Source organism: Bubalus bubalis, chromosome 10, assembly GCF_019923935.1.
Source record: "Bubalus bubalis isolate 160015118507 breed Murrah chromosome 10, NDDB_SH_1, whole genome shotgun sequence".
Taxonomy (NCBI): domain Eukaryota; kingdom Metazoa; phylum Chordata; class Mammalia; order Artiodactyla; family Bovidae; genus Bubalus; species Bubalus bubalis.
In genome coordinates, this window is record NC_059166.1 from 36,546,799 (window position 1) to 36,572,371 (window position 25,573).

General features: G+C 37.5%; 1 protein-coding gene across 3 annotated transcripts in view; it reads right to left on the reverse strand.

The window, feature by feature from the left end:
• Nucleotides 1-25,573, reverse strand: part of LAMA2 (laminin subunit alpha 2) — a 708,999-nt gene that overhangs the window by 129,316 nt on the left and 554,110 nt on the right. For all 3 annotated transcript variants that reach the window (XM_025294565.3, XM_025294564.3, XM_044924246.2), the window contains 6 exons: nucleotides 23,057-23,168; nucleotides 17,656-17,818; nucleotides 15,642-15,852; nucleotides 7,543-7,659; nucleotides 6,683-6,846; nucleotides 4,204-4,342 (listed from right to left, as the gene is read on the reverse strand). In XM_025294565.3, coding sequence (XP_025150350.3) covers nucleotides 4,204-4,342; nucleotides 6,683-6,846; nucleotides 7,543-7,659; nucleotides 15,642-15,852; nucleotides 17,656-17,818; nucleotides 23,057-23,168 — 906 coding nt within the window. The remainder of the gene's footprint in view (nucleotides 1-4,203; nucleotides 4,343-6,682; nucleotides 6,847-7,542; nucleotides 7,660-15,641; nucleotides 15,853-17,655; nucleotides 17,819-23,056; nucleotides 23,169-25,573) is intronic.

A 25,573-nucleotide genomic window follows, 5' to 3' on the forward strand; every position in this document is an offset into this window, starting at 1 on the left:
ACTCTTCCTGGAGACCCCAATCTTCAGAAAAAGTTGAAAAGGCTAATGACATTATTAAAAGACACCTGTGTAAGCTAACTCAGGAAATACAAGACAGTTGGTTTAAAGTTCTATTCATAGCTTTAATGAGGGCTCAAACCACCCCTAAGAAGAAGGGACTGTCTCTATGATGGACTGTTTTTGTACATAGATATTGCCATAGAGCCTTAAAATTAACTATGTGACTCAGCTTTTTGCTTTTCAACAGACATTACCAGGAGGTTAACTCCTGACCCAGACTTTGAGTCAAACTAGCTGCTGTTTGAGCCAGGAACCAAGATGGGACTGAGAATCCAGGTGGGCTTGCTTCTGTTGACTCCAAAAGTCCTGAGTTTGACCATTTGACCCTCAAGACGGCGCCTTCCTGTCCTGGACTCATTCTTATGCTGCATTCCACAATCGGTCTAATTGCTGGGTCTGCAGAGCACTCCCCTCCTCATCAAGTGAAGACATCCCACAGTGAGCTTCTCCACTTCATGGAAAGGACTTTCTTCAACTCTGAGAATACTTTCACCAACTACAATCATATGTGACACTTCTTCTTGATCTGATGACATCTAACAATCTAAAGATGGAGTGATGTAATTATAGACATAATGTAACTTTTAATTTTGATTATGTTTTAACTTGGTTTAATGACTATTTTGCTGCACATAAGAAGGTAATTGGGTCTAGATCTGGTAGTTTTCTACCTGATGTTTATCAAATATGAGATGAGGTCATATGGCTAACTCCTAAAAAGGGATGCCTACTATCTAACGCTCCCATATGCTGGGAAAAAATAGAGCCATCCCCAGAAATTAGCCTACAACTTAGTTATAATGATTGGAAACAACTTGGATTTTTGCCTTAAGAAATATAAAATACAATCATTCCTGTGTTTTCCAATCCCAGTTTAGGTCCTCCTTTTGCCTGGCCAGGAACAGATTGGGACTGGATCCCTTAGTCATGCTGGTTTACTCCAAATGGGACCTACTAGATATGTGGCTCATACTTACGGGCATGGCTTCCCCCTGGCTGGATAGGAAGATGCACCCTAGATCTAACTTTTACTCATGGCTTCATATTTTCAGAGCTTCCAGAGAAGCCTAATCTGCCACACCTTAAAACTCGTTGGGCAAGATCTGTATTTCACTGGTATGATTGTCTGGCTACAATATTCGTTTCCTCTCTGGGAACTACAGATTAGATGCCCTCTCTGGGAACTACAGATTAGATGTTATGCTATGAGTTGGTGCTCTGACTAACTTTCAGCCATTAATGCTGAACAAATAAATACAAATTAGAAAGGTGGTTTTACAAAACAGATTGGCCTTAGATATTCTAACAGCTGCACAAGGAGGAACTTGTGCCCTTATTCATACCCAATGTTGTACATATATACCAGATATGAGTACTAATGTTACTCACTTTACTAAACACATGAACAAGATGATTCAGGCTATGGGTTCCCCTGAAGCCTCAGTCACCTCACTTTGGGAAATGTTAACTAGCTCCCCAAGGTAGAAAACTATCTTAAACATAATAATTCTAATTGTTCTGTTTTTACTGTTTGATCCCTTCATCTGTAACTGTGTAACTGGATTTGTTTCTAACCGTTTTAAAGCTTTTAAGTTACAAATGGTTGTCCAGGCTCCTAGGAGCCCCACAACCTCCTCCAACTATTACTCGGGGTCCTTGGATCAGAGACCCTCAAAATGAGGGTTAGGAGAATACGTTGCTTCAACAATTTAGGGACCACACCCCTCAATAGCAGGAAGTGATTATGGAATAAAAACAATGCCCCTTTCCCTTGGCAACATAATTTTCCTAAAAGAAAAGGGGTGGGGGGATGAGAGAGTCAATGCCTAGGCAGGTTGATAAGAAGTCCGGGGTCCCTGAGGATGAGAAAGGGATCTGGGGCTCTGGAAGCCAAGACCGGGGTCTGGAACTCTCAAGGAGGAGGAAAGGACAAACACCTTTTTTTCCCTCTACATTCCTTAGTCTTAGTCACATAAAGTTTTTTCTTTAAGCTTGGAACTGATGATTACACAACAAACAACTCAGTTTAAACTCTGTACCAAGGATTATATAACAACAATGTATCCTCCTTGAGGACAGTTTCTCCTTCCTGAAAAACCTTCTGACTAATCCTGATATCTTTAGAATGTATATTATGGGATCAGGTCTGGTAGGATCTTTCTATTGTTAAGTTCTAATCATGCTATCCTAAAATGTAAATTGTGGGAGTGGGTTTGGTAAAATTGTTACAACCTTGAGGCATTCTTCTGATTTATTGTAATAACTAATTAAAAAAGTATATAACTCCCTTGCTAACACTAGTGAGGGGCGCACTCTCTGTCCCCTTCTGATGTCTATGTCAGAAGCTTTCTCTGGCCCTTTTTCACTTTAATAAAACTCTGCTACACAAAAGCTCTTGAGTGATCAAGCCTGGTCCCTGGTCCCTGGAAGCTGAATCTTCTTCAGAGATCAAGAATCCAACACCTTTCACCATAAGCTATCAGAAGTGATGGTAGTAAATTTGGGTGAAAATAAACAGCTCTTTGCCATAAAATGCACAAAGTTTATAAAAATAAAGCAATGATAATATTGAGATTTTTACAAAATGTTGTAAACAGGCATGAAAAATGTCAATTAGAGTGACGTGCATTCACTCACACAGGCCTATGATTTGTCAGGCACTGTCCTAGATGCTGAAAATGGCCATCCAATAAGACTTAGGTCAGATGAAAATGGTGAAATTGAAGATTAGGATCTTCAAATAGATATGAAAAATGGTTCATTTTGAAAGGATAACTGAACATAGGTAAGTTTTTGTAATAATTATGTCATGACTTTGAATAAGAAATAAACAAAACACATAGTATTAGTAAAGTCATCCCAGAGAAACCAAACAGCAATAATTGCTGATGGAATATGATGTTTTCACTATGACCATAAAATAACCATCTAAGTATGTGGCAAATACCTCTACTATCTCTGAAATCGAAGAAAGCATTTGTGCTAAATACCAAAGCAAATACTGATCTGTTTCTTCAACACCCATTATTTCTGCATATGTCATTCACAGTCAAATGTCCAGGCAGGGTCTTTTCTCCTGAAATTCTGATGTATTTGGAGGATTTTGTGTGAAGCCAAAGGAATAAGTGATGGTTCTGAACGTTTTAACTAACTGTGTGATTCCTATGAAATGAAAGCTGACCTAAAAAGTATTGCCAAGGTTTACCAAACATGACCTGTTTACAAAATGTTGCTCTACATGTAAAGGAAAAAAATTTGTCACTGTTGAAGATACTCAGATAATGTGCTATACCTAGAACCCCCAAACTGTGAAATATTAATTGAAAATTTATTTTGAACAATGACAGAAGCCAAAAGTAGCTTTGAAGGTAAATATTTCTACTGATAAAAATAGTATAATAGTTTAGAAGTATATGATTTGGCATGTTTTGTAAAATGTGCACCTTATTATTAAACTTTATATAGAATTAACTTATATGTGACTATATGCAATGGTGCTAATATCCAAAGCACTTTCTTATTGAAGACATATGGAATAATTGTGATAAATTTTCCTCTTCAGAGTCTTATGTTTGGCCATTTTCCTTTATGAGTTGGTTCCTGCGCTGCTAAGTTGCTTCAGTCATGTCTGACTCTGTGCGACCCCATAGATGGCAGCCCACCAGGCCCCCCGTCCCTGGGATTCTCCAGGCAAGAACACTGGAGTGGGCTGCCGTTTCCTTCTCCAATGCATGAAAGTGAAAGTGAAAGTGAAGTCGCTCAGTTGTGTCCAACTCTTAGCGACCCCATGGACTACAGCCCACCAGGCCCTCCGTCCATGGGATTTTCCAGGAAAGAGTACTGGAGTGGGGTGCCATTGCCTTCTCCTTATGAGTTGGTGGCACAAACCTATTTGTCATCTGGGATAATAATACAACTCTTATTAGTGGTGGAAAGTAGTATGTAACTGAGAAGAGTTCTGCTATGATTACAGCACATTGAGAATTTATTTTGGATAAAATTTAAAAGGAGCCTTTGAAAATAATTTAAAACTAATATTCTAATTTGCCAGGATTTTCCAGAGCTTATTTAAATTTGAGAAATTTAGTTTAGAAACTTACTTGAAAAGGTTCACTTCAGTACATAGCACTATTTGTTTCTTACCAGTTCTGTGGCTTCATGTGCAAGAACTTTGGCTTCTTTGGCAATTTTCTCAGCTTCGTCAATATAGTCCTTAATGTTGCTGTAAGCGTTGAAGGCCGCAGTGGCATTGAAGGAGATGTTTTTAGCCTCATCAAGGATTCTGAAGGGATTATCCAAAAAGAGAATATCAGAGTAATTGGTACTCAAATGAAGAATATTTGAAGAACTTACTTATAACAAATAAGGCTTCCAAATGATCATAGCCAATATAATAATGATAATCCCAAATCATAGTGAGGTATCTACTAATTGTATTATATTGTAGCTTTCAGTTTAAACTCATATTCCTAAATAACCAAGCTAGAACTGTTATAATAAAATGAATTATATATGAATTTTCCCCAGGGTCTTCAAACATTAATATTTTCCTTTGTATCAAGAATATTAAGTTTTGAAACAGAACCTTTCACATGGAGTATATTAAATCCAGATTTACTTATGAAAATTATTCTTGGGGTTAATACACCTATTTTATTATGCCAATCCCCAAATTGTAGGGGAAGCAAACCACTTATATTGAGAAGGCTGTTTACTAGTCAAACACACCTCACTGGTGGCCCATCCCCCCATGGAAACATATAAGAATAACAGTTATAATAAGCTATTATTTCACAGGGCAGTACTTAAATAGTAGTGCCTTCATGGAGTTTGAAAGGGGAAAAAAAAAGACTTAAAGGCTATGTATGGAATCACCAGTTTTCATTCCAATCCGAAAGAAGGCAATGCCAAAGAATGTTCAAACTACTGCACAACTGCACTCATCTCACACACTAGCAAAGTAATGCTCAAATTCTCCAAGCCAGGCTTCAGCAGTATGTGAACTGTGAACTTCCAGATGTTCAAGCTGGATTTAGAAAAGGCAGAGGAACCAGAGATCAAATTGCCAACAACCGTTGGATCATTGAAAAAGCAAGAGAATTCCAGAAAAACATCTACTTTTGCTTTATTGACTATGCCAAAGCCTTTGACTGTGTGGATCACAACAAAATGTGGAAAATTCTTGAAAGAGATGGGAAACCAGACCACCTGACCTGCCTCCTGAGAAATTTGTATGCAGGTCAAGAAGCAACAGTTAGAACTGGACATGGAACAACAGACTAGTTCCAAATCAGGAAGGAGAGCATCAAGGCTGTATACTGTCATCCTGCTTATTTAACTTATATGCAGGGTACTTAATGAGAAATGCTGGGGTGGATGAAGCACAAGCTGGAATCAAGATTGCCAGGAGAAATATCAATAACCTCAGATATGCAGATGATATCACACTTATGGCAGAAAGCAAAGAACTAAAGAGCCTCTTGATGAAAGAGAAAGAGGAGAGTAAAAAAGTTGGCTTAAAATTCAACATTCAGAAAACTAAGGTCATGACATTTGGTCCCATCACTTCATGGCAAATAGATGGGGGAAACAGTGGAAACAGTGAGAGACTTTATTTTGGGGGGCTTCAAAATCAATGCAGATGGTGACTGCAGCCATGAAATTAAAAGATGCTTGCTCCTTGGAAGAAAAGCTATGACCAACCTAGACAGCATATTAAAAAGCAGAGACATTACTTTGCCAACAAACGTCCATCTATGGTTTTTCCAGTAGTCATGTATGGATGTGAGAGTTGGACTATAAAGAAGGCTGAGCACTGAAGAATTGATGCTTTTGAACTGTGGTGTTGGAGAAGACTCTTGAGAGTCCCTTGGACTGCAAGGAGATCCAACCAGTCCATCCTAAAGGCAATCAGTCCTGAATATTCATTGGAAGGACTGATGCTGAAAGTGAAACTCCAATACTTTGGCCACCTGATGTGAAGAACTGACTCATTTGAAAAGACCCTGATTCTGGGAAAGATTGAAGGAGGGAGGAGACAGGTACAACAGAGGATGAGATGGTTGGATGGCATCATTGAGTCAATGGACAGGAATTTGAGTAAACTCCAGGAGTTGGTAATGGACAGGGAAGCCTGGCGTGTTGCAGTCCATGGAGTCGCAGAGAGTCGGACAAGACTGAGCAACTGAACTGAACTGAACCAATGCAACCACATTTTCAAAAGCCAGCCCTTTAACAATAAATAGTTTTGATTTCATTAAAATTATAAAACTGAAATTTGGAGCAGAATGTGTGTTTATATATTACTATTTAAAATGCTAATAAGGCAACTGCTGTGCTCTCTAATAAAGAACAAAATATTTTTTCTAAGTGTAGCCTAAGGCAGTGTTCGCTCCTCACCATGCAATATTTGAATTCACTTTTAACTCAGACTTCTGATGCTGCTCCAGTAGAGTTTTGTCCACACCCTTCTAATTAGGCTTTTCCGCAGAAAGGCCATGCAGTTTGTATGTTAATAATTACAAAAATCAAGATTTGAAAGCAACTCTCAACCATTTCTGTTAGTCAAAACTTTTGGACAAGTGTCAAGATACATAGACATTTCCAACCATAAATGACATACCCATCAAGGACAGCAGATGAATCATTTAACTGAGCTGCATGGCTCTCAGCCTGGGACACCTTCTCAGCCAGCTTCCTGTCCTTTATTTCTTGGGAGAGGTCATCGATTTTATCTTTCAGATCCTTGGACATGGGAGGCAATTTAGTTTGAATGTCTTCAACGTACTGATATGTAGAGAAAAGAAGGCATTTTAAATAAGCGAATCCAGCTTCCTCTAGTTTATTAATGTCTCTTAGAGATATAATTACACATGCTTAGGTTTTTAGAACACTTAAAATTTACTAACCTAGCAAAAAAAAAAAAAGAATAGAGAATAAAAGCTATTATTCAATGAAAGAGATTAGAAAGTATGTGCAGGGAATTTATACCAAGAAGAATCTAACAATCTTTTTATAAAAAAATGCTACTTCATAGGTCTAAATGCATAAATAATAGTCATTAGGATCTTTTAGACTATTTGCACTTCTATTACCATATGTCATCATATATTAGCATCTACTGAATGAGACAGCATGTTGAAAGTCTGTTTGTAGCTTTACATTTCTCGTTTAACTAATGTTATATGAATACTAAAGCAGATTGTAAGTTCTGTACTAGGAACGTCAAATGCCTTTCATCACTGTGAAAAAAAAATACAGGTTGGTGTGAGTGTGCGAGTACCCTCATTACTGAGAGAATAATGTGAATTTCTAATTGTTACCAATGGGTGGGCATGGTCACAATAGAATGAGACAAAAACAACTTTACACTCAAAAGAAAGTAACAATATTTGCTTATACTACTAAATTTCTCACTGGTTCCTATTCAAGAGCACTTGCATCATTATCATCGTTTAACTTTGGGTTTCATAAAATACTCACGACTATAACTGAGTTGATTTCATCTGCAAGACGACTGGCTTCATCGAGTATGTCATTGCCTTCTTTTAAAGTGTTCTCAGTTTGTCGTTTGCCACTTTCTATAGCCTCCTTCTTTTTCTGTAAGACAGCATAAACAAAACATCAAAATGTCCTTTTGGGAAAACCTTATCTAGCCCTGTATTCCTGGCTTTCCTGAGCTGTCTGATCAAGGCTTTGCAATCAAGATACGTCATGTTGACTATGAGATTACATGAGAATGATAAAAACTACCCAGCCAACCCTTCAAGCCTTACTTTATTTTAAATATCTGTACAGGTGCTTTCTTTCTCCTATTGTGAGAAAGTCATACAAGAGAATGGTGGCTGATGTGATGGTAGCTGAGGAATGAAAAAAGATTTGTAAAGCAAGATGGACATCCATTTTAACTGAAATGTAAGTGCTGAATATGTATTACCGAGCATGTGGAAGTATGCTGAATTACATTGGAACTAGACATTAAATTCCAGAATCTGTGTCCAAATGAATATTTTGTGAGCACAAATGTGAGCAGATTTATTCTATGGGAGTTCTATAAAAACTGGAAGAAGTGAGATTTTAAAAGGAACTGAGGGGATGTACTTTTCAAAAAAAAAAAAAAGGAGAAACTCTCACATGGAAGAATAAACTTAATGGACTGTTCCATAAAAAGGGAGCAGACTCTAACTTTTCTTTGAAACTGATAGCTTGTCTTGAAACCACATGAAACTCATTCCTAGTGTAGAAGAGTAAAATCAACGGGAAAGAAATGGTGCTATTTCTCCATTTGGAGTATACTTTTGCCTTCTTTTTCTTTCTGTTTCTGACTCATTCTTTCAATCACCTTTTTCTACCTGTGGATTTAACTGCATCGATTATAAATTTAAGCCTTGCCATCTATGCCTTTTGAGATAAATAATAATGCTAGTTTATATATTCATTTAAATTTCAATATGGGCCAGGTAGTTTATAAGCTTTTCTCACTTAATTCTACATTAGCTCTATAGGTCCTGTGTTTATCGTCTTTTAGCTGAATAGAAAATTCTACAAGTGAAGTGATTTACCAAGGTCACATAGTATAGTTAAGATGTGAATCCCAGTCTACCTAAGGATGGGCTTCCCCGGTGGCTCAGTGGTAAAGAATCTGCCTGCCAACTCAGGGGACATGGGTTCGATCCCTGGTGGGGTAAGATGCCCTGGAGTAGGAAACGGTTTACTCCAGTATTCTTGCCTGGGAAATCCCATTGACAGAGGGACCCGGCAGGCTACGGTCCATGGGGTGGCAAAAGAGTCAGACAGGATGTAGCAACTAAACAACAACACGGCTACCTAAGGGGAGAGTCTGGTCTTCAGCTCACAGCACTGGCTTTCCCGTGTGGAAACCACGTTTATTTGCACTGGGACAGTGCTAATTTCACACCTTGCTTTCTCTGCCTCTTCACCAATCACTTCAATTTGCTGCCGGTACACACATCTTGTTTCTGCCTCTGAGCCTTTCCTTCACCATTTGCCCTTCCCCAGTTCCCTGCCTTGGAGGAAACCTCCTTCATTTAGCCTCATGTAAAACGTATATTCCCTCAGTACTCAGAATATGGCCCACCGACCAGCAGAATCGGCATCACCTGGAAGCTTCTTAGAAATGCACAATCTTAGTGCCTTTTTGGGAACTACCAACTTGGCATCTGTATTTAACAAGAACCCCAGGTGGCTGATATACACAATAAAATTTGAGAGAAATTGGCTTGGAATACAGCCTAACACACAGTAAACACTACAGAACTGTTAACTATTATAATCATCTTATTTTCTTTTTCCTAGCACTCATTTATCTGAATTATATTTATAGAATGGCCATAAATGATAGAAACATAAATAATCATATTTTATTTTTTATATAGCTTGAATCATCTTGATTGCTTCTTTTAAGAGCTGCTAAAAGTACAAGTTATTTAATGACAATGATTAATACCAATTCATCACAACGTGCATGCATAAGTATGGGATGAAATGTATAGTCTCTTGAGCCTAGTGGCCTAGTCTCTCTCGTACCTAGTGGACGAAGGGTAACACTGAATTCATCAAGCAATATGCTGAGAACATGTTACTTATTATGTATATTAGCCCATGTTCCAGTTTATGATCATATTATATACTTATTTATTGGTTTAGTGACTGTCTTAATAAAACATAAATTTCTTTAAACAATCTTTGTATCACTCTATCTCCAGTACCTAGAAGAGTTTCCTCAATAAATAGTTCTGTTTGCACTTGTGACTCCTGTTTCATTCAGCTACTCCCCACCCTGGCTAAATCAGAGAAATTTTAATCTCCCTTCATGAAGAACAAATAGAGAGGTAGTGCTGATGCTCCTGGTTATGTCATATCTTATTTTTCAAGTTCTGACATTCTTTTCCACAACTATGAATTCTAGCCCTTAGCTTTTATATAAATTGATTTAAAGTTGACCACGGGCAGACAGACACTCAGGAATCTTTCTTCAGCATGGTTTGTTTGTATTTATGAATCAAGGTAACTTAAAATGCTGTATCGATAGAAGGGAGACTATTTCCACCCATATGTGAGGTGAAGAGCTCCATTCATCTTGCTTTCAATTAAGCAGTGAGTTAGAATCTTTCTGGGCTTCCCTGGTAGCTCAGCTGGTAAAGAATCCATTATAAAAGCTCTATTTGAGTTACTTTAGGGAACCCATTGTTCTGCAAAGATCACAATGTGTTTTTAATCACACTGAAGCAGGAATGATCTAGGGATTAAGGCAATTTCAGTGGTGGCTAATTTCAGATTAGACACTAATGAAATCTAGTTTTATATCAAGGAAAGATGGATCTATCTGGAGTGCCTAAATATTGATCAAAGTATTGATATAACATTTATTTGTGTTTGCTTTATGATACTTTATTCACTGAGAGAGACCATTTCTATTCTGTCTTTGTGCCCAACACTGTTCTCAGTCCTGGAGATACAGCAGGCCAGAAAACACGTTGTTCATGGCTTGGCTGGAGGGCAAAAATGAATAAGTTAATGTATAATATATTTTTAACGATGAGTGCTATAAAAATAAATAAAGAGAGGGAATAGATAGAAAAGGATGTAGGATATAAAATACTTGAGATAGGAAGCTTTGAGCATTTGAGGAGCAAAAACAGGGTTTGTGATTAGAGAGAATTTTTCTCCCAGGCTTCCCTGGTGGCTCAGATGGTAGAGTCTGCCGGCAGTGTGGGAGACCTGGGTTTGATCCCTGGGTTAGGAAAATCCCCTGGAGAAGGAAATGGCAACCCACTCCAGGATTCTTGCCTAGAGAATCCCATGGCCGGAGGAGCCTGGCAGTCTACAGTCTATGGGGTTGCAAAGAGTTGGACACAGCAGAGCAACTTCACAAGCAAATTCTCCCAGTATATACCACAAGTATATTGTTAAGTGACTCTCATTAGACAACAAAGTTGTTATATTTTTACTTTTAACTTCTATTTAGATCTTAATTCATTCCAGAGCTTTGTAAGTTTAAAACTTTTTGTTTTTGCTGGGGTTTTTTGAGGGGTGGATTAAGAAGCTACAAAAGCTATCTCCCCCTCTATTTTTATCTAGCAACTCATTCTTTACTTCTCGCAAAATCCTTCCTGTTCCAGGTTATAATGGTACCTTTGGGGACAGAATGCTCAATACATGTTACTTTGCTGAATTGAATTGCTCATCTTTTTGCCCCTCAGCCCACAGTCTCCTTCACCTTTTTTCCATCGCTGGAAATGGCCTTCTAGCCCTGTGCTGTTCTAGAAGGTTGCATTCAAAGTCTTCTATGAACTGGGCCATTTCCAGAGCCATCTTCTGCTACAGACTTTTATGAAGCTTACAAATGACTGTTATTGCTCCATTTGACACTTCCTGAGATCATACTTTGGGAGCTCTGTGTTTCTGCTCATGCTGTCCCATCATTTCTATCAGCTTCTGTGATGCCCTAATTTTAGTGTTTGATTCTCTCAGCTCATACTAATCACAGTGCATCATGTCTGACTCTTTGAGACCCCATGGACTGTGACCCAGGTTCCACTGTCCATGGGATTCTCCAGGCAAGAATACTGGAGTAGGCTGCCATTCCCTTCCCCAGTAGATCTTCCTGACCCAGGGATCGAACCCAAGTCTCTGGCACTGCAGGCAGATTCTTTACCATCTGAGCTACAGGGAAGCCCAGTGAAAGGTTAGAATGCCTGATTTTTTAGGAATTTGTAAGTTCTCTGAGGCCAGGAATCATTTCTATTTAGTCTCAAACACCCTGGTTACCAACAGCACCTTGATAATGGTAGGCATCTAATTGTATATTATCCCTGCCTGCTTTTCTAGCCTTATATCATAATATTTTCAATACAAAACCAATATTTGAGTTTATATGAACCACTCAGAAAGTCCCCAAAATAAAATTTTAACCCATGACTCCAATATTTCAATTGCTTCTGATACAGGACAAAACCAAATTCTTTAGCTCAGTCTCAGAATGCAGTTCTCTTATAACTCAAGCTCTGGACCCCCTGCCTTTGTTGGCTTTCCGTCCACTCACTAGTTCACAGGCAGTCTTTCTAGTCCTATCACATCACTGACATTTCTTCAAGGGTCTTCCCTTTTTCCCCTCTGTGTGTTTGCATTTATTGTCCTATTTCTGGAATGTTCTTCCTCTTCTACTTTGACCAATTAGAGCTTATGCTTCACAACTTAGCACATGTGTCTGGTCCATGAAAGTAAAAGTGAAGTTGCTCAGTCGTGTCCAACTCTTTGGGACCCCATGGACTGTAGCCTATCAGGCTCCAAGCCCTTCCTAAATCCAGGTGTGATTTTGATGCCCTTCCTTCACAAACCTCCAACAGAACTTCTGTAGGGCACAGACTAGTTAAATTGAGTGGATCTCGCACTAAGTACAAGTCACTGGAAGTCATCAGAGATGGTGTTTTATTCATCATATAAACATCAGTGACTTTCAAGCTTAAGGCTGCATCTGTATCATTAGAAAGTGAAAGTGAAAGAGAAGTCGCTCAGTCGTGTCTGACTCTTTTCGAACCCAGTGGACTATGTAGCCCACCAGGCTCCTCCGTCCATGGGATTCTCCAGGCAAGAATACTGGAGTGGGTTGCCATTTCCTTCTCCAGGGGAATCTTCCTGACCCAGGGATCGAACCCAGGTCTCCCGCATTGCAGGCAGACACTTTAATTTCTGAGCCACCAGGGAAGCCTCATCTGTATCATTGGTGGGATTTAAAAAACACAGGTGCTGGGCTCCAACTCCAAGTTTCTGAGTTGATAGATTTGGGGGGACCTGAGAACCTATATTATTAACAAGTGCCTAGGTGATGCTAATGCTGCTGTTCCAAGCATCACACCATGAGCATATCAGTGTTTGATATACTCAGTTTTTGTTTAGTACATTCCTTGAACTTAGTAGGGGCTTGATAAATGTTTTTACATAGTAAAAATTAAATGCTTATTTTCTTATAAAAAATGCCTTGGGTCTTAATTGCATCACCTTTTTGTGGGCACAGTCTCAATGAAGTCATTTATTTAAATTACAACTAATTACTCAATCTAATGGATACAACCTATCAACTCTTCTTAAACCTATCGCAAATTGCATTAACACAGGGAATGTTCTAGAATATGGATTCTGGACCAAACCCCAGACCAGGTAACTCGGTCTCTGGGTGGATGCTCAGGGTACCCATCTCTTTAGTAAAATATCCAGGTGATTCTTTATTGGCCAGTCTAGTATCAACCTTGGCAATCAACCTTAATCAGCCTTGACAAGCAGCTTTAAATAAGCTGTGTCTTACTCATATTAATTTAGTCACTTTATCTATTTACTCTAGTAAGTTTTAAACAAGCCTTTCGTTAAGCATGGCATATAAAATGAAAATACAAAAAGGACCACTTACACTTAAATACTGACTACATAAGCTCCAGGCATCTCCAGAGGTACCCAAGAATGATGGCTCTTGGTTTTAAACATCACTAAAATGAAGGAATAGCTAAAAGCACCATTTAGTGTGCCACTATAACTCTTCTTGAAATACTTCCCAAATGCTTATTATACTTTCCACATAGGTAATTTTAATTTCTTAAACTGATGCCATAAAATGGAGCGGTGTACCTCCGGGTAAGTTACATCACTGGGTGTCACTGAGGAAGATGAATCATGCAGGAGCCTGTGATAGAAAGGCGGTCCAGCAACCTGCTTAACAAGACGCTGCTTTTTCTTTAATACTGCCAGCATGTCAGTAGACTCCAAATTGGTTAAGATTAGATACATCAGTGAGTCTTCTCAATCCTCCATCAAAATGACAAGGCTAAGTCTCAGGAGAGGGACCCAGAAAAAAAAAATTCTTTTAAAAATTAATTCATCCTGTTACTTCTTAATCCAAAGGAAAATGGAGAAAAATGAATAGACAAAACATGCAGACTTTTTCTTTATTCAACTGTCATTCCACAAACAGTTTTGAGAGCATAACAAATGCCACAGAGTACTCAGAGCTGAAGGTAAAATTTTATGTTAGAAGAGAAAAAGGTCTGCAACTGTCTTCAGATCTATTGGGGTCAAATATTTTGAAAAGAACAATGGTAAGTTTGTTTCTGGCAAGGAAGTTATTTTTTTAAATGCAAAGTACAGATCTGTGCTTCCCAGATGGTGCTAGTGGTAAGAACCCTCCTGCCAATGCAGGAGACATAAGAGATGTGGGTTTGACCCCTGGGTCAGGAAGATCCCCTGGAATAGGAAATGGGAACCCACCCCAGTATTCTTACCTGGAGAATCCCATGGACAGAGGAGCCTGGCGGGCTACAGTCCATAGGATCACACAGAGTAGGACACAACTGAAGTGACTTCACACACACACACACACACACAGGTTTGTGCCAGCATAAGTACTAAATTCACTCCTGGGAAGTGATCAGTTTGTGTTAAATATTAAGAAATAAATGAGAGAGAAAGAGAGAGAGGAATGAGCGAAGGAAAGAAGGGAAGAGAGAAGGAAGGGAAGAAAGAAGGGAGGGAGGGAGAGAGGAAGGAATGACTGGAAGGATCTGTTTTAGTTCCAGCTTCATTAGTGCTCTAAAAAAGGCAGAAACTGCCTATCATTTCTTTTTTTAAAATTAATTTATTTTAATTGGACGATATTGTGATGATTCTTGCCATACATTGACATGAGGAGAGAACTATCTCTTGGCTGAGGAAGAGGACAGAAAAGAACTCAGACTTGAACTGATTGTAAAGTATTGTTTTCATAGACCGTGTTGCAAAGAAGAAGAGACCCTAAATGTTCCCAAGTTCTGGTCTCTTAGCTGTCTCTTTTATGCTCACATTTCCTTGTGGCTCAGAAGATAAAGAATGTTCCTGCAATGAAGGAGACCTGGGTTTGATCTGTGGGTCAGGAAGATCCCCTGGAGAAAGGAATGGCTACCCACTCCAGTATTCTTGCCTGGAGAATTCCTTGGACAGAGGAGCCTGGTGGGCTACAGTCCATGGGGGTTGCAAAGAGTCAGACACAACTGAGTGACTAATACTTTTACTTTCACTACACTTTCCATTAGAAAATTCTTGACACTTTTGTGACTTATGGCAGCCCATGTCTAAACCATGGCTCATGGGTTATGTTGGATAGATTGTAAAATCAAGGTAGTGGTATTTGAAGAAACCCTAGACATACTCTAGTATAATGCACACACTGTCCAGTCGTGCTGGTGCTTTGGGACTTTGACTTGCTCAGGCTTGTATTCTAGTTAGTGGCACAGTTATCATTAAGACCAAGGACCCCTGACTTCCAACAAAAATCTCATTCCACTGTATCACACTGTTCTTAAAATTTTTAAATAGTTTAAGTTATCTAAATTTTACTTGATTATACGGGCAGTGATGATTAATTTAAAAAACAAAGGAAGGATCATTCTCTGTCCTGCTTCTTACAAGTCTTCTTTCAGAGTCGTCAAACTTGATCTCATAAACACGCATCAACTTGCATCCACTTGACTTACCTGGCCATGGTCAGACCCCTACACCACACTCCCAGATTCAGATGAAAGAACTCTAGGACTCACCTCCAAAGCCGTCATATTTTTCTGGTTTTCTGCAGATAAGAGATTAGCTTCTCTGATTTTATCTGTGGCTTCTCTCAGTAGGTCCCAAGCATCATCAACCTTGCTTTTATAGTCTGCCAGTTTCTCCCGGAGATCCTTCTCCATCTCCTCGTTTTTCCCCCGGGACTCTCCAAACAACTTCTTCACTTTCTTCAGAAGGCCTTCTGCAGCTCTGTAAACACCCCATCCCAACAAGAGACAATAAGCCCCTGTCACTGCCTCAGAGTTGATGGGTATTAAGCAGTGTTACAAAGAGATACTAACATTAGAAGTATGGAAAAACATGACAATATTCAAAGCAGACTGTGTGCTAAACCAAGTTGAAAACTGATAGCTGAAAAGTGGCAAGAACATTTAAAATTAAAGCACAAAAAATCACACATTGTACTTTTATTAATAACATAACATTATCATTTGGAAAGGAACTCATGCTATTCTCAAAATCTGGCTGATGAAATCAGTTTTATCATGTATATTATATACCAAAAATAAAATATGATTAACCATGAGATATTTTTTCTGTTTCTTTGAATACAAGATGTGAATATTGATATGTTTGGTTAGAAACAATATAATGCCATGCTGTTGACATGCTAGTATAATTTTGATCTACTTTTATTTTCCTTTGAACTGAGTTCTAGGAGTTTCCTGGATTCAACTTAATGGTTTTTCTAAAGTGATACTGTTTGAGCCCTTTAAGAAAGGCTAAATACTTGAAAAACAGTAGTTCTCAAACTAGCAGGCATGATAATCCCCTGAAGCACTTGTCAAACGGATTGCTGGGCCCCATCCCAAAAGTTTCTAATTGAGTAGGTCTAGGATGGGGTTGGATAATTTGCTTTTCTAACAAGTTTTCAGGTGTTGCTAATGTTGCTAGTTTAGTAGATTTTATTTGATTATTAATAACACCATCACTTTGTAGTTGACTGTAAATGTAAAAATGTACTTTTTATTGAGTATACAACCATTGGCATTCATTGGCATTAGTAAAATCACTATCATTATTCATAACCTCAAATCCTCAACCATTATTTCATAGTATTAGTATGTATTATTTGACAGTTCTATTCAATATTTCCCAAGATGACAAAATGTACAGGATGACTTGCTAAATTCAAAACTTTATTTATCCAAAAATATTTTCATTAAAACAAAATCAACAGTTTGAAAGCCCCTAATACAGGAAATTAATAAAGCAAGCCCACTAGCCTAATTGAAGAAGTGTGCCTTCTAAGTCACTGCAGTGGTGTCCAATTCTGTGACCCTATGGGCTACTGTGGGAGAAAGCAATGGCACCCTACTCCAGTACTCTTGCCTGGAAAATCCCATGGACGGAGGATCCTGGTAGGCTGCAGTCCATGGGGTCGCTAAGAGTCGGACATGACTGAGCAACTTCACTTTCACTTTTCACTTTCATGCATTGGAGGAGGAAATGGCAACCCACCCCAGCGTTCTTGCCTGGAGAATCCCAGGGACGGTGGGGCCTGGTGGGCTGCCGTCTATGGGGTCGCACAGAGTCGGACACGACTGAAGCAACTTAGCAGCAGCAGCAGCAGCAGCATAGGCTACTGTAGCCCACCAGGCTACATGTTCATGGGATCTCCAGGTAAAATACTGGAGTGCGTTGCCATTCCCTTGTCCATGGACCTTTTCGACATAGGGATCAAACCCACATTTCTTATGTCTCCTGCATTGGCAGGCGGGTTCTTTACCACTAGTGCCACCTGGAAAGCCCAACTGCAGAAGGGACAGCACCAAAAGAAAAAAGATAATTTACTTGATTATTTATATATAGGAGTAAACACGCCTTTGATCCACTTCAGAGCAAGATAAATTATAACTAAGTAGATGAAAAATAGAGAGCATAAAAAAAGTATCTCCTACTGATACGTGTGATGGAAAATTTAGAAAACTCAAACCAACAATTTAGAAAGTTCAGTTTATCAAATGAAAAAATAATAGAGCTTCTACTCACACCAACTCATCTTCAGCAACTTCCTTTTGTGTGTCTAGATTTTTCCTCCTCAGTTCTGTCATCATCTGATCAATCTCATTCTGAAGCTCTTGCAAATTTCTCTCAAAGGCCTTGTCTTTAGTTCCTAGAGTTTCATTTAGTTTTACAGCTTTTTCATTTACAGCTGCAGGGGGTAAAACAAATTTTGCAAATTAGCAAACAAAATGCCGCATGTAAAAGTGGCAGCCAGCATCTGCTCTTCTCAACCATCTCCAAGAGAAACGCTGTTTGTCATGGGTGTTCCTGCTGAGAAAGAGAAGCAGTTGCTACACCAACCCATAAGAAACAAGGAAATGTGGCATATTTCTCCATATTTTGTTGCTTTTAGGGGGACACAGTAATTAAAACACAGTGTTTCTACTTTTTAAGTGGCTCAAACTCTCTTCAGGTAAGACAGTAAAAAATGTGACATGTAGCATTAATACTTGGAAACTGGAAATACAAAGTCTGCATTGCTGATAAGGCATAACCAGTTGCAATTTTAAAACCCGGAGTAGAGAAACACTATCTGTGATGAGATCTCTGCATGAAACTGCCCTTGCACTTCCACACAGCTCTGTGTCGATTCGTGCAAAGGAATGAGGAAAGGGGCCCCAGCCTAGGGACAGGTATTATACATTAGGGCTCAAAGATACCTTTCAGCAATAACAGCCATCCTGTGAATCTGTGTTTATTATGCACTAAATGGGGTTTCAAAGTGTGCTCTTTGGAATCTTAGGATTCTCCAGGCACTTCAGGTATTCTACAAATGATGTCTATTCTGCCAAGAATCTATTTTATAGGTTGATGTTCTGGGCAAGATTTCATTTGAAAAAAGAATTTTCTGTCAAATAAAAGTTTGAAAAATTGGTGCATTGAAACATGTACACAGTACTACCTTAGTTTTAGACCAACTTTTCCTGAAGTGTGTTCTAAGTGTGTTCTATGGAGCATTAATTTAGCAAATTGAAGACAGTTTTTGTTTTTTTTTAAACTCTTTGGTCTGCTGAGCCCTTATGCCTATAATAGTCCCAAAGACAATCCCCAGAATAAAGGCTATGGGCTGACCAAGAGACCATTTTCTATCATTCAAGACTGTATCCTAAGACCTCTTTAAGATCTAAAGAATTTTCAAATCTCTTTTCTATTCTTGGAGAAACTTTTCTGATTAACACTGGTCAAAGTTTGTCAAAGATGGTATGAACAGACCTTCTGAAACAAGTACACATAGTTAGACCAAGCAGACCAGCGGCAGGAGTGCTGGGTTAGCACTGTGGTTCTGAAATGTGGTCCTCAAATGAACAACATCAGATCCATCACCTGGGATCATTGGAAATGCAGATTCTCAGGTCCCATCACTGATCTATTGGGTCAAAAATTCTAGGGTGTGGTCCAACAATTTGTGTTTTAACAAGCCCTCTAGGAATTTTTGATGCACCTAGAGTTTGAGTATCTTAGGTTAGTGGAAGAAACTGAGTTTCAGTCTCTACTTCTACCCTTTCCAAAATGCATCTTTCTAATTCTTTTTTAATGATAAATGTCTTTGATTAAAACGTTGCTGCAATTAACCTGTTATTTCTGATAGTCATAGTTTAAAATCTATAGAACAATCTGAATCAGGTGTTTTAAAGAACAAAGTCTTAGCCCTGCGGTAGAAATCATTGCTCATGAGCTATTCCTAGAAGTTAATGAGGGCGCCTCTTTCTGGCTGTCTGCTTCATAGTCATCCCTTGATGTATGACAAAGAACCTTCTCGAGATTCTACCACTGTGATTAGTAAGACATCACCGTGGACATGTAATTTTTAAGGAATCATTTTGACCACGGACTATTGATTAGAACGCACCTTGGTCCAACAGACTATGTGGGAGTCATGCCAAAATGTTGGGTGATTAAATGTAAGAACGTTCCTATTTTTAGACTTCAAGAAAGATGGTAGTAGACGTCACTCTACCAATAATACAGCCCCATCGTATGGTCTGAGTGCACATCAATATGTACAATTGATTTTAATCACTTGTAGCATGTAAGTAACCACTGATATCCTTTGCATTCACATTATTTCCTTAAGTGAAATGGAAAATTCCCCCTTTCTAAACCTTATAAGGCTGTATGTTTTTCTCATTATTAAATGAACATATAAATGAGTTTTGCTTAAAGATGTTTTTGGAAATTTGAATTTAGGTCCTGGTCCTAGGTGTTATCAAGGAAGCACAGAATGTGAGATACAATCACACTGTTTCTCTTGAAGTCTAACCCCAAAGTTAAATTTCTAGAGAAGAATGTGGTGCAAAAAGAATGATGGAGAGAAGGAAAATATGGATTATATAATTTCTTGTAAATTAAAGCAATGTGCAAGCAACCAGAAGAAATCATTAGGGTACACAAATACTGCTTTAGCAAAATGATGCTATATTAAGAAAGCAAATATTATTTTTATAGATGTCTCATTGCTCCATTACTCCTATATATGGAATTTGGAACTTTTACGAGTACTTTTACGTTTAAGATAAATGTGTTATGTAGTGTCAATTATTCCAAGATATTCACTATCACTTCAGTATATTTTCAACGGTATTAAAAATACTTGCAATATAAACACATCTTTTAATTTCATTATCTTTTCTACCTTATTACAAAGGGAATTTAGGTTAAAATATCTTTAAAACAAGATAAAGATAAAAGGAGATGTGGTAAAGATAAAAATGTTAATGTATTTCAGGCAAAGATTGACTAGACAGAAAGGCATGCTGTAATGTCCAGTAGATCCTAAAGCTAGTGTTAAGCCTCTTAGTGGCTAAATCATCAGGATCAAAAGGAATATTTAAGAGGTATACAGTACCTGTAACATACAAGCCAAATAAATTAGTTCCTCAGGAGAAACAAAGCTATTTTTCATGCTGAACCTGAGAAAAATAACCTGTAATGGGTAAGTTTATCATGAATGACTAATACTATTGTGACCTGAGGAACAGGAAAGAAAGCTGTCCAGCATTTCTTAAGTCCTATTACATATCAGAACATATGCTACTGGTTTTATACACCTTCACTCATTAATTCTAATGGTGTGTGGAATAAAATGTAGTTTATTCATTTTATTGATTGAGTCAGAAGTCAGCACAAAGTAGACTTTATAAAATTGTAGTGATATAAGAATGCCTTAGATTAATAGAAGTTGGTTTCTATATAGACTTATAATGGAATACAGGATGAGTAAAGTATTTCATCTATCTAAAAAGAAAACTGAAATAAACAAATGCCATGATGAAGTATTCACTTTTCCCACAGCAATTTATTACCACTAATAAAAACTGAAAATACTGATGATTATCCACTGTTATTATGGTTTCTAGAGGGAAAAAAGGTATAGGTATGTTGTATATAACACACTTAAAGCTTTTAGTGCGTTTTCTTTTTAAATCCCCTAAATGTCCAAGCTTGTTTTATATATATATATATAGTTATATATATATAAATTTATATATTTATATAAATTTATATACAAATATTTTCATAAATATAAAATATTATAAATATTTATTTTATATAAATATAAATACATATTTATAAATATACATAAATATATATAAATATATATATATATAACAGAAATGATTTAGCTTAACTCTGACATACACAAATTTGAATTTTCACGAAATTTTAACAGCTGGATTCTGTTTTATAAAGAGCTGTGATTATCATTTTTGTTATCATCTTTATTAGGACCTGCTGGAAGAAGAGAGTAACGGTTATTTGTCTAATTGTCTTCAGGTACAGGATCACAGCCATCCACATGGCATGTTACAGGAATAATGAAAAGGTGTCCCATTTGGACAGACACAATAAGATCCCCTGACTGATGGACAAATTTAGGGAGTGGAAGACATCTTCCATGACACATAACCCTTTTCTTTGATAGACTGGATGGTGAGCCAAGCCGGGGTTAAATACTGTCTCCACTCTGCCCCCTGCTGGTGTATCTGTGGTATGCACAAACTGGGAGATAGAGGGCGCAGCCTAGAGAGGTAGGCAGTGCTGATACTGGAGTCTATCGAAAACATGTATTATTAGGATTTATTCTTACGTAGCAGTGTTCGATTGAAACAATGAAGATGAGATCCCAGAATAGGCTGCTTAATGTTTGAGATAAGATGGAAGCAAAAGGAAAGCTCCTAGAGTACTAACATCTTCAGGTATTCAGATAGAGTGAACCCGCTCTGTCTGCAATGGGATTTTTTTCTTTTTCTTTTGGCGGGGGGTGGGGGGTGGGAACACATGCAAATAAAAATGTTAATGGAAAATGAAATCCAGGAAATCACAACAACTTCATCTAGTTGAGGAGAAACCACGTTAACGAGTTAACTCGTTTTGGTAGGAGTAATTTCTGTTCCAGATCTGGACATGTTTGCCCTGAGATGGCACCTCAGATTAAAACTCTGCAGTTTCTTGCTGTGGGGGATCATTGGAAGTTCCTGCCTCTTCTTAGCTTGTGATTCCTAAGAATGACTTGTCAGGATCTTGAAAGCCTTGAAGGTTCTCATGTCCTGATTTATTTGGCTATATTAGAAAGCAAAATGTCTAAAATGTATAACATTGTGGAGGAATTAAATTATTTCTTAAAGAAAAAAGCATTTTTTCCTATTTTTCTCAACATGTATGGATGTTTATGATGTATTAATAGATATTTAAGAACTACTGTTGTTTTGTTTTTTTTGAGGGCTTTTTTTTTTTTTTTTTGGTATTATCTCTTTCCTTTGAGTTTCTTAATTTGAGTTTTTGCCCCAAAATGGCTTCCACTTTGATTCTCAAGTCAGACTGGTGGATGCCAACAGCTAACTCCTAGAGAATTGTGGACTAAATGCAGTACAGCTTCTGGTAAGGCAGTACATCCAAATCCCAAGCAACAGATGTTCATTAAAAACCAGAACCAAGTATTTAAAAGTCATTTTGAGAAATTAAAGTACTGCTGTAAGGTACTGAGCAGAATGATTAATTTTTAAAAAAAATCAAGAATCTTTTAAATAGTTTTGAATACAAAAACACCACCATAGCAGAGGAGAAGTTGCCCATTAACTGATTTAATCATATTTGATCATAATATTCCTCAAGAATCAGAGCATTCCCAAAGGAATGCATTCAATGTATTGCTGGTATGCACTCATAATTCCTAATTCACTGACTGTTGCTACAAATCGAACACTGAAAGCCATAGATTCTTAACTGATAATGCCCTAGAATATCTTGATTAAAATACTTTTGAGAAACCCTACCCTCAAATTTAGAAAGGCCAGCTCTTATTAGAGAAATTCCAGTCTTCCTTGATCCTTCCTTTTCTATTTTCCTGTTGGGAGAAACAATGATTCAATCATGACTGTTCTGATACCTTCTGCGTCCTGGGCCAAGGCCTTAATGAATTCTCCCACGGAGTCTGCTCTCACGTTGGTCCTCTCAGCATCCTGCCCAGTTTGCTCGCCATCTGCTGTCACCTTGGTAGCCTAATGATCAAATCCGGGAAAAGCATAATTAATAGAGATGATGAAGCTACAGCTAGATAAGCTCCCACTGGCTGCAGTTTCTTTCAAATATTACTTTGAGCCAAAGGCAATCGATGAATTATTGATCAGATGTACTGGAAATGATGCCCCATGCTCAAGTATACAATTAAACTTTATTACTTCTTCCATTAAATGGAAATCAGAGAGCTGTATTTGGTCTTTTTAAAACCCTCGTTATACGCAATGGCCCAGAAGAAGTAATAAAGTGGAATTATTTTTGAAATATCTTTAAGGTGCTATTGCCAAAAGTCTTTAATGGATGCTTCAGTCTCCACATGTTTCAGTTTTGTCCATATTTTATTTACGGAAAAGTGTGGAATGTAGCAACGATCTCTTGAAAGAGGCACAGATAGTCTGTCTCAATAAGCTTGATCCTATAGATTTGGTTCTGATCAATACATTAATTAAACAAACAAAGAGAGGGAATGCTGAACTACTAAGTAGTGAATGCTTGTTTTATAACACTCTAAAGATCTAGTAAAATGTTAAAGAAGAATAAATGCTAACTTTCCCATATGACATCACCAAAAAAGATTCTGGTAATCACAGGACCATATATTACTGTCAACAAAATAAAATAGAACCCTACAACAGCCCCACCTCCCAAAGAATGTCCTCATACAGTTCAACCCTTATCCACACTGAAAATACCATTTAACACAATGGAATCCATTTAATGTGTTCATGGTTAAGATAAACCACATGGAGTAAAATAAAAATGGCAAGTATAATATTAAAAGTTTCAGATGCTAGAAGATTTAGAGCACCTTGTCATAGTTTTACACTTCATTTTTCTATGTGTATGCACATATGCTAATAAGTGTGACTTCCTATTTTAAAAAAATAGGGATAATCTAACTATAGATAATAAATCAAAGAATCACAAACTGATTCAATATAATTTGAATAAGACCCAAGTTGGCAGGGTATTAATACTCCACAATCTTGTACCAGAGTGCTTGCATTTTAGACATGCCCAGAGAATCTAAATTGTTTTATACATAAATGGATTTTAAATAGGACTTAAAATAGAACTAAATGTCTGGCCAGCATAGAATGTGGCAGGAGGCGCTGCAGGAATTAGAGTGCATTTTTTGATTTCCCAGGGCAGTAAGAGGTTTAATTCATGAAAGTTTTCAACATTTTAAATAAAAGATAGACTGTAAAGACCAACTCTTGTCATCTAATTTCTTAACCTCCAAGTATTATCATGACAAATAAAAGAACGAAAGGGTAAGAATCCAATGAAAGTTTTAAAAATTTCTCTTTATATTAATAGTTTTAGTATATATACAAAATAATTTGGAGGGTGTTAATATATTAGAATGCTCTGGATTAATTCTTCCAAAACATTAATATTGACATTATTTTAACTTTTAGATCTGAGGTTGAGTCAAGAAACTCTTTACACATACACACCACACAAATGTACACTCACACAATTTTTAAAATGTTGCTTTTGAAAAAAAAAAAGTTGCTTTGGTATTCCTAAGGTCAGCTACTTAAGATGTTGGCCGTCTAAACTGCTTTAGATGTTTGCCTAGTCTGGATTTTACTGTATTCTGTAATATCACTACTATTTTCACATATCACAGAACACTATTATAATAACAGATTTGATCTACATTATGATCATTTTTCAATATCTTAAGAATTAATATATCGCTAGCACTCGTATCTCTTATTACACAGAAAGTGTACATTATAATTTGAACTGAAACTTATTTTTTGCTTCACCAATATCTTATTTATATTACCCAAAGGTAATAATTCTAGTAAATATTGATACCATAAAGTTTTCAACTCTTCTATGTGCAAAGCATCTAATTTTTTGAAAATAAATGTATACTGATAACACTTTTTAAAATTCTGGATGATCAAGACAGTTTTCATTGCCTTGACTTCTTATCAAATTAATTTATAAAAATATGTAAGAATCAACATTGACAAACTAATTACCAATGACATGAACACTCCAATATTAAGATGTCAAGAATTCTACATAACCCATGATCAGAAGTAAGTGAAAAATGTTATCACTAAGACTCCAAGCAATCAGCTTCACTGGCTTTCTCTTATGTGTAATAGGCCATACTCTTGCCTTCCTCTGGCCTTCTTGTATTCTACTGTCTTTACTTGGAATGAACTTCTGCTCAACACTTTTAGTGGCTGGATCCTTGTCATCCATCAGCTTTCAGTGTAATAAGTATCTCTTCTTGGTGTGGTCATCCCCAGGGCACCTAGGTTAGGTTCCTCCACTTCCTGTAGAAGAATATTGCCTTCATAGCACCATGTGTTTTAGAATTACTGCTTATGCATTGACATCTCTATGCACTGGCTTCCTC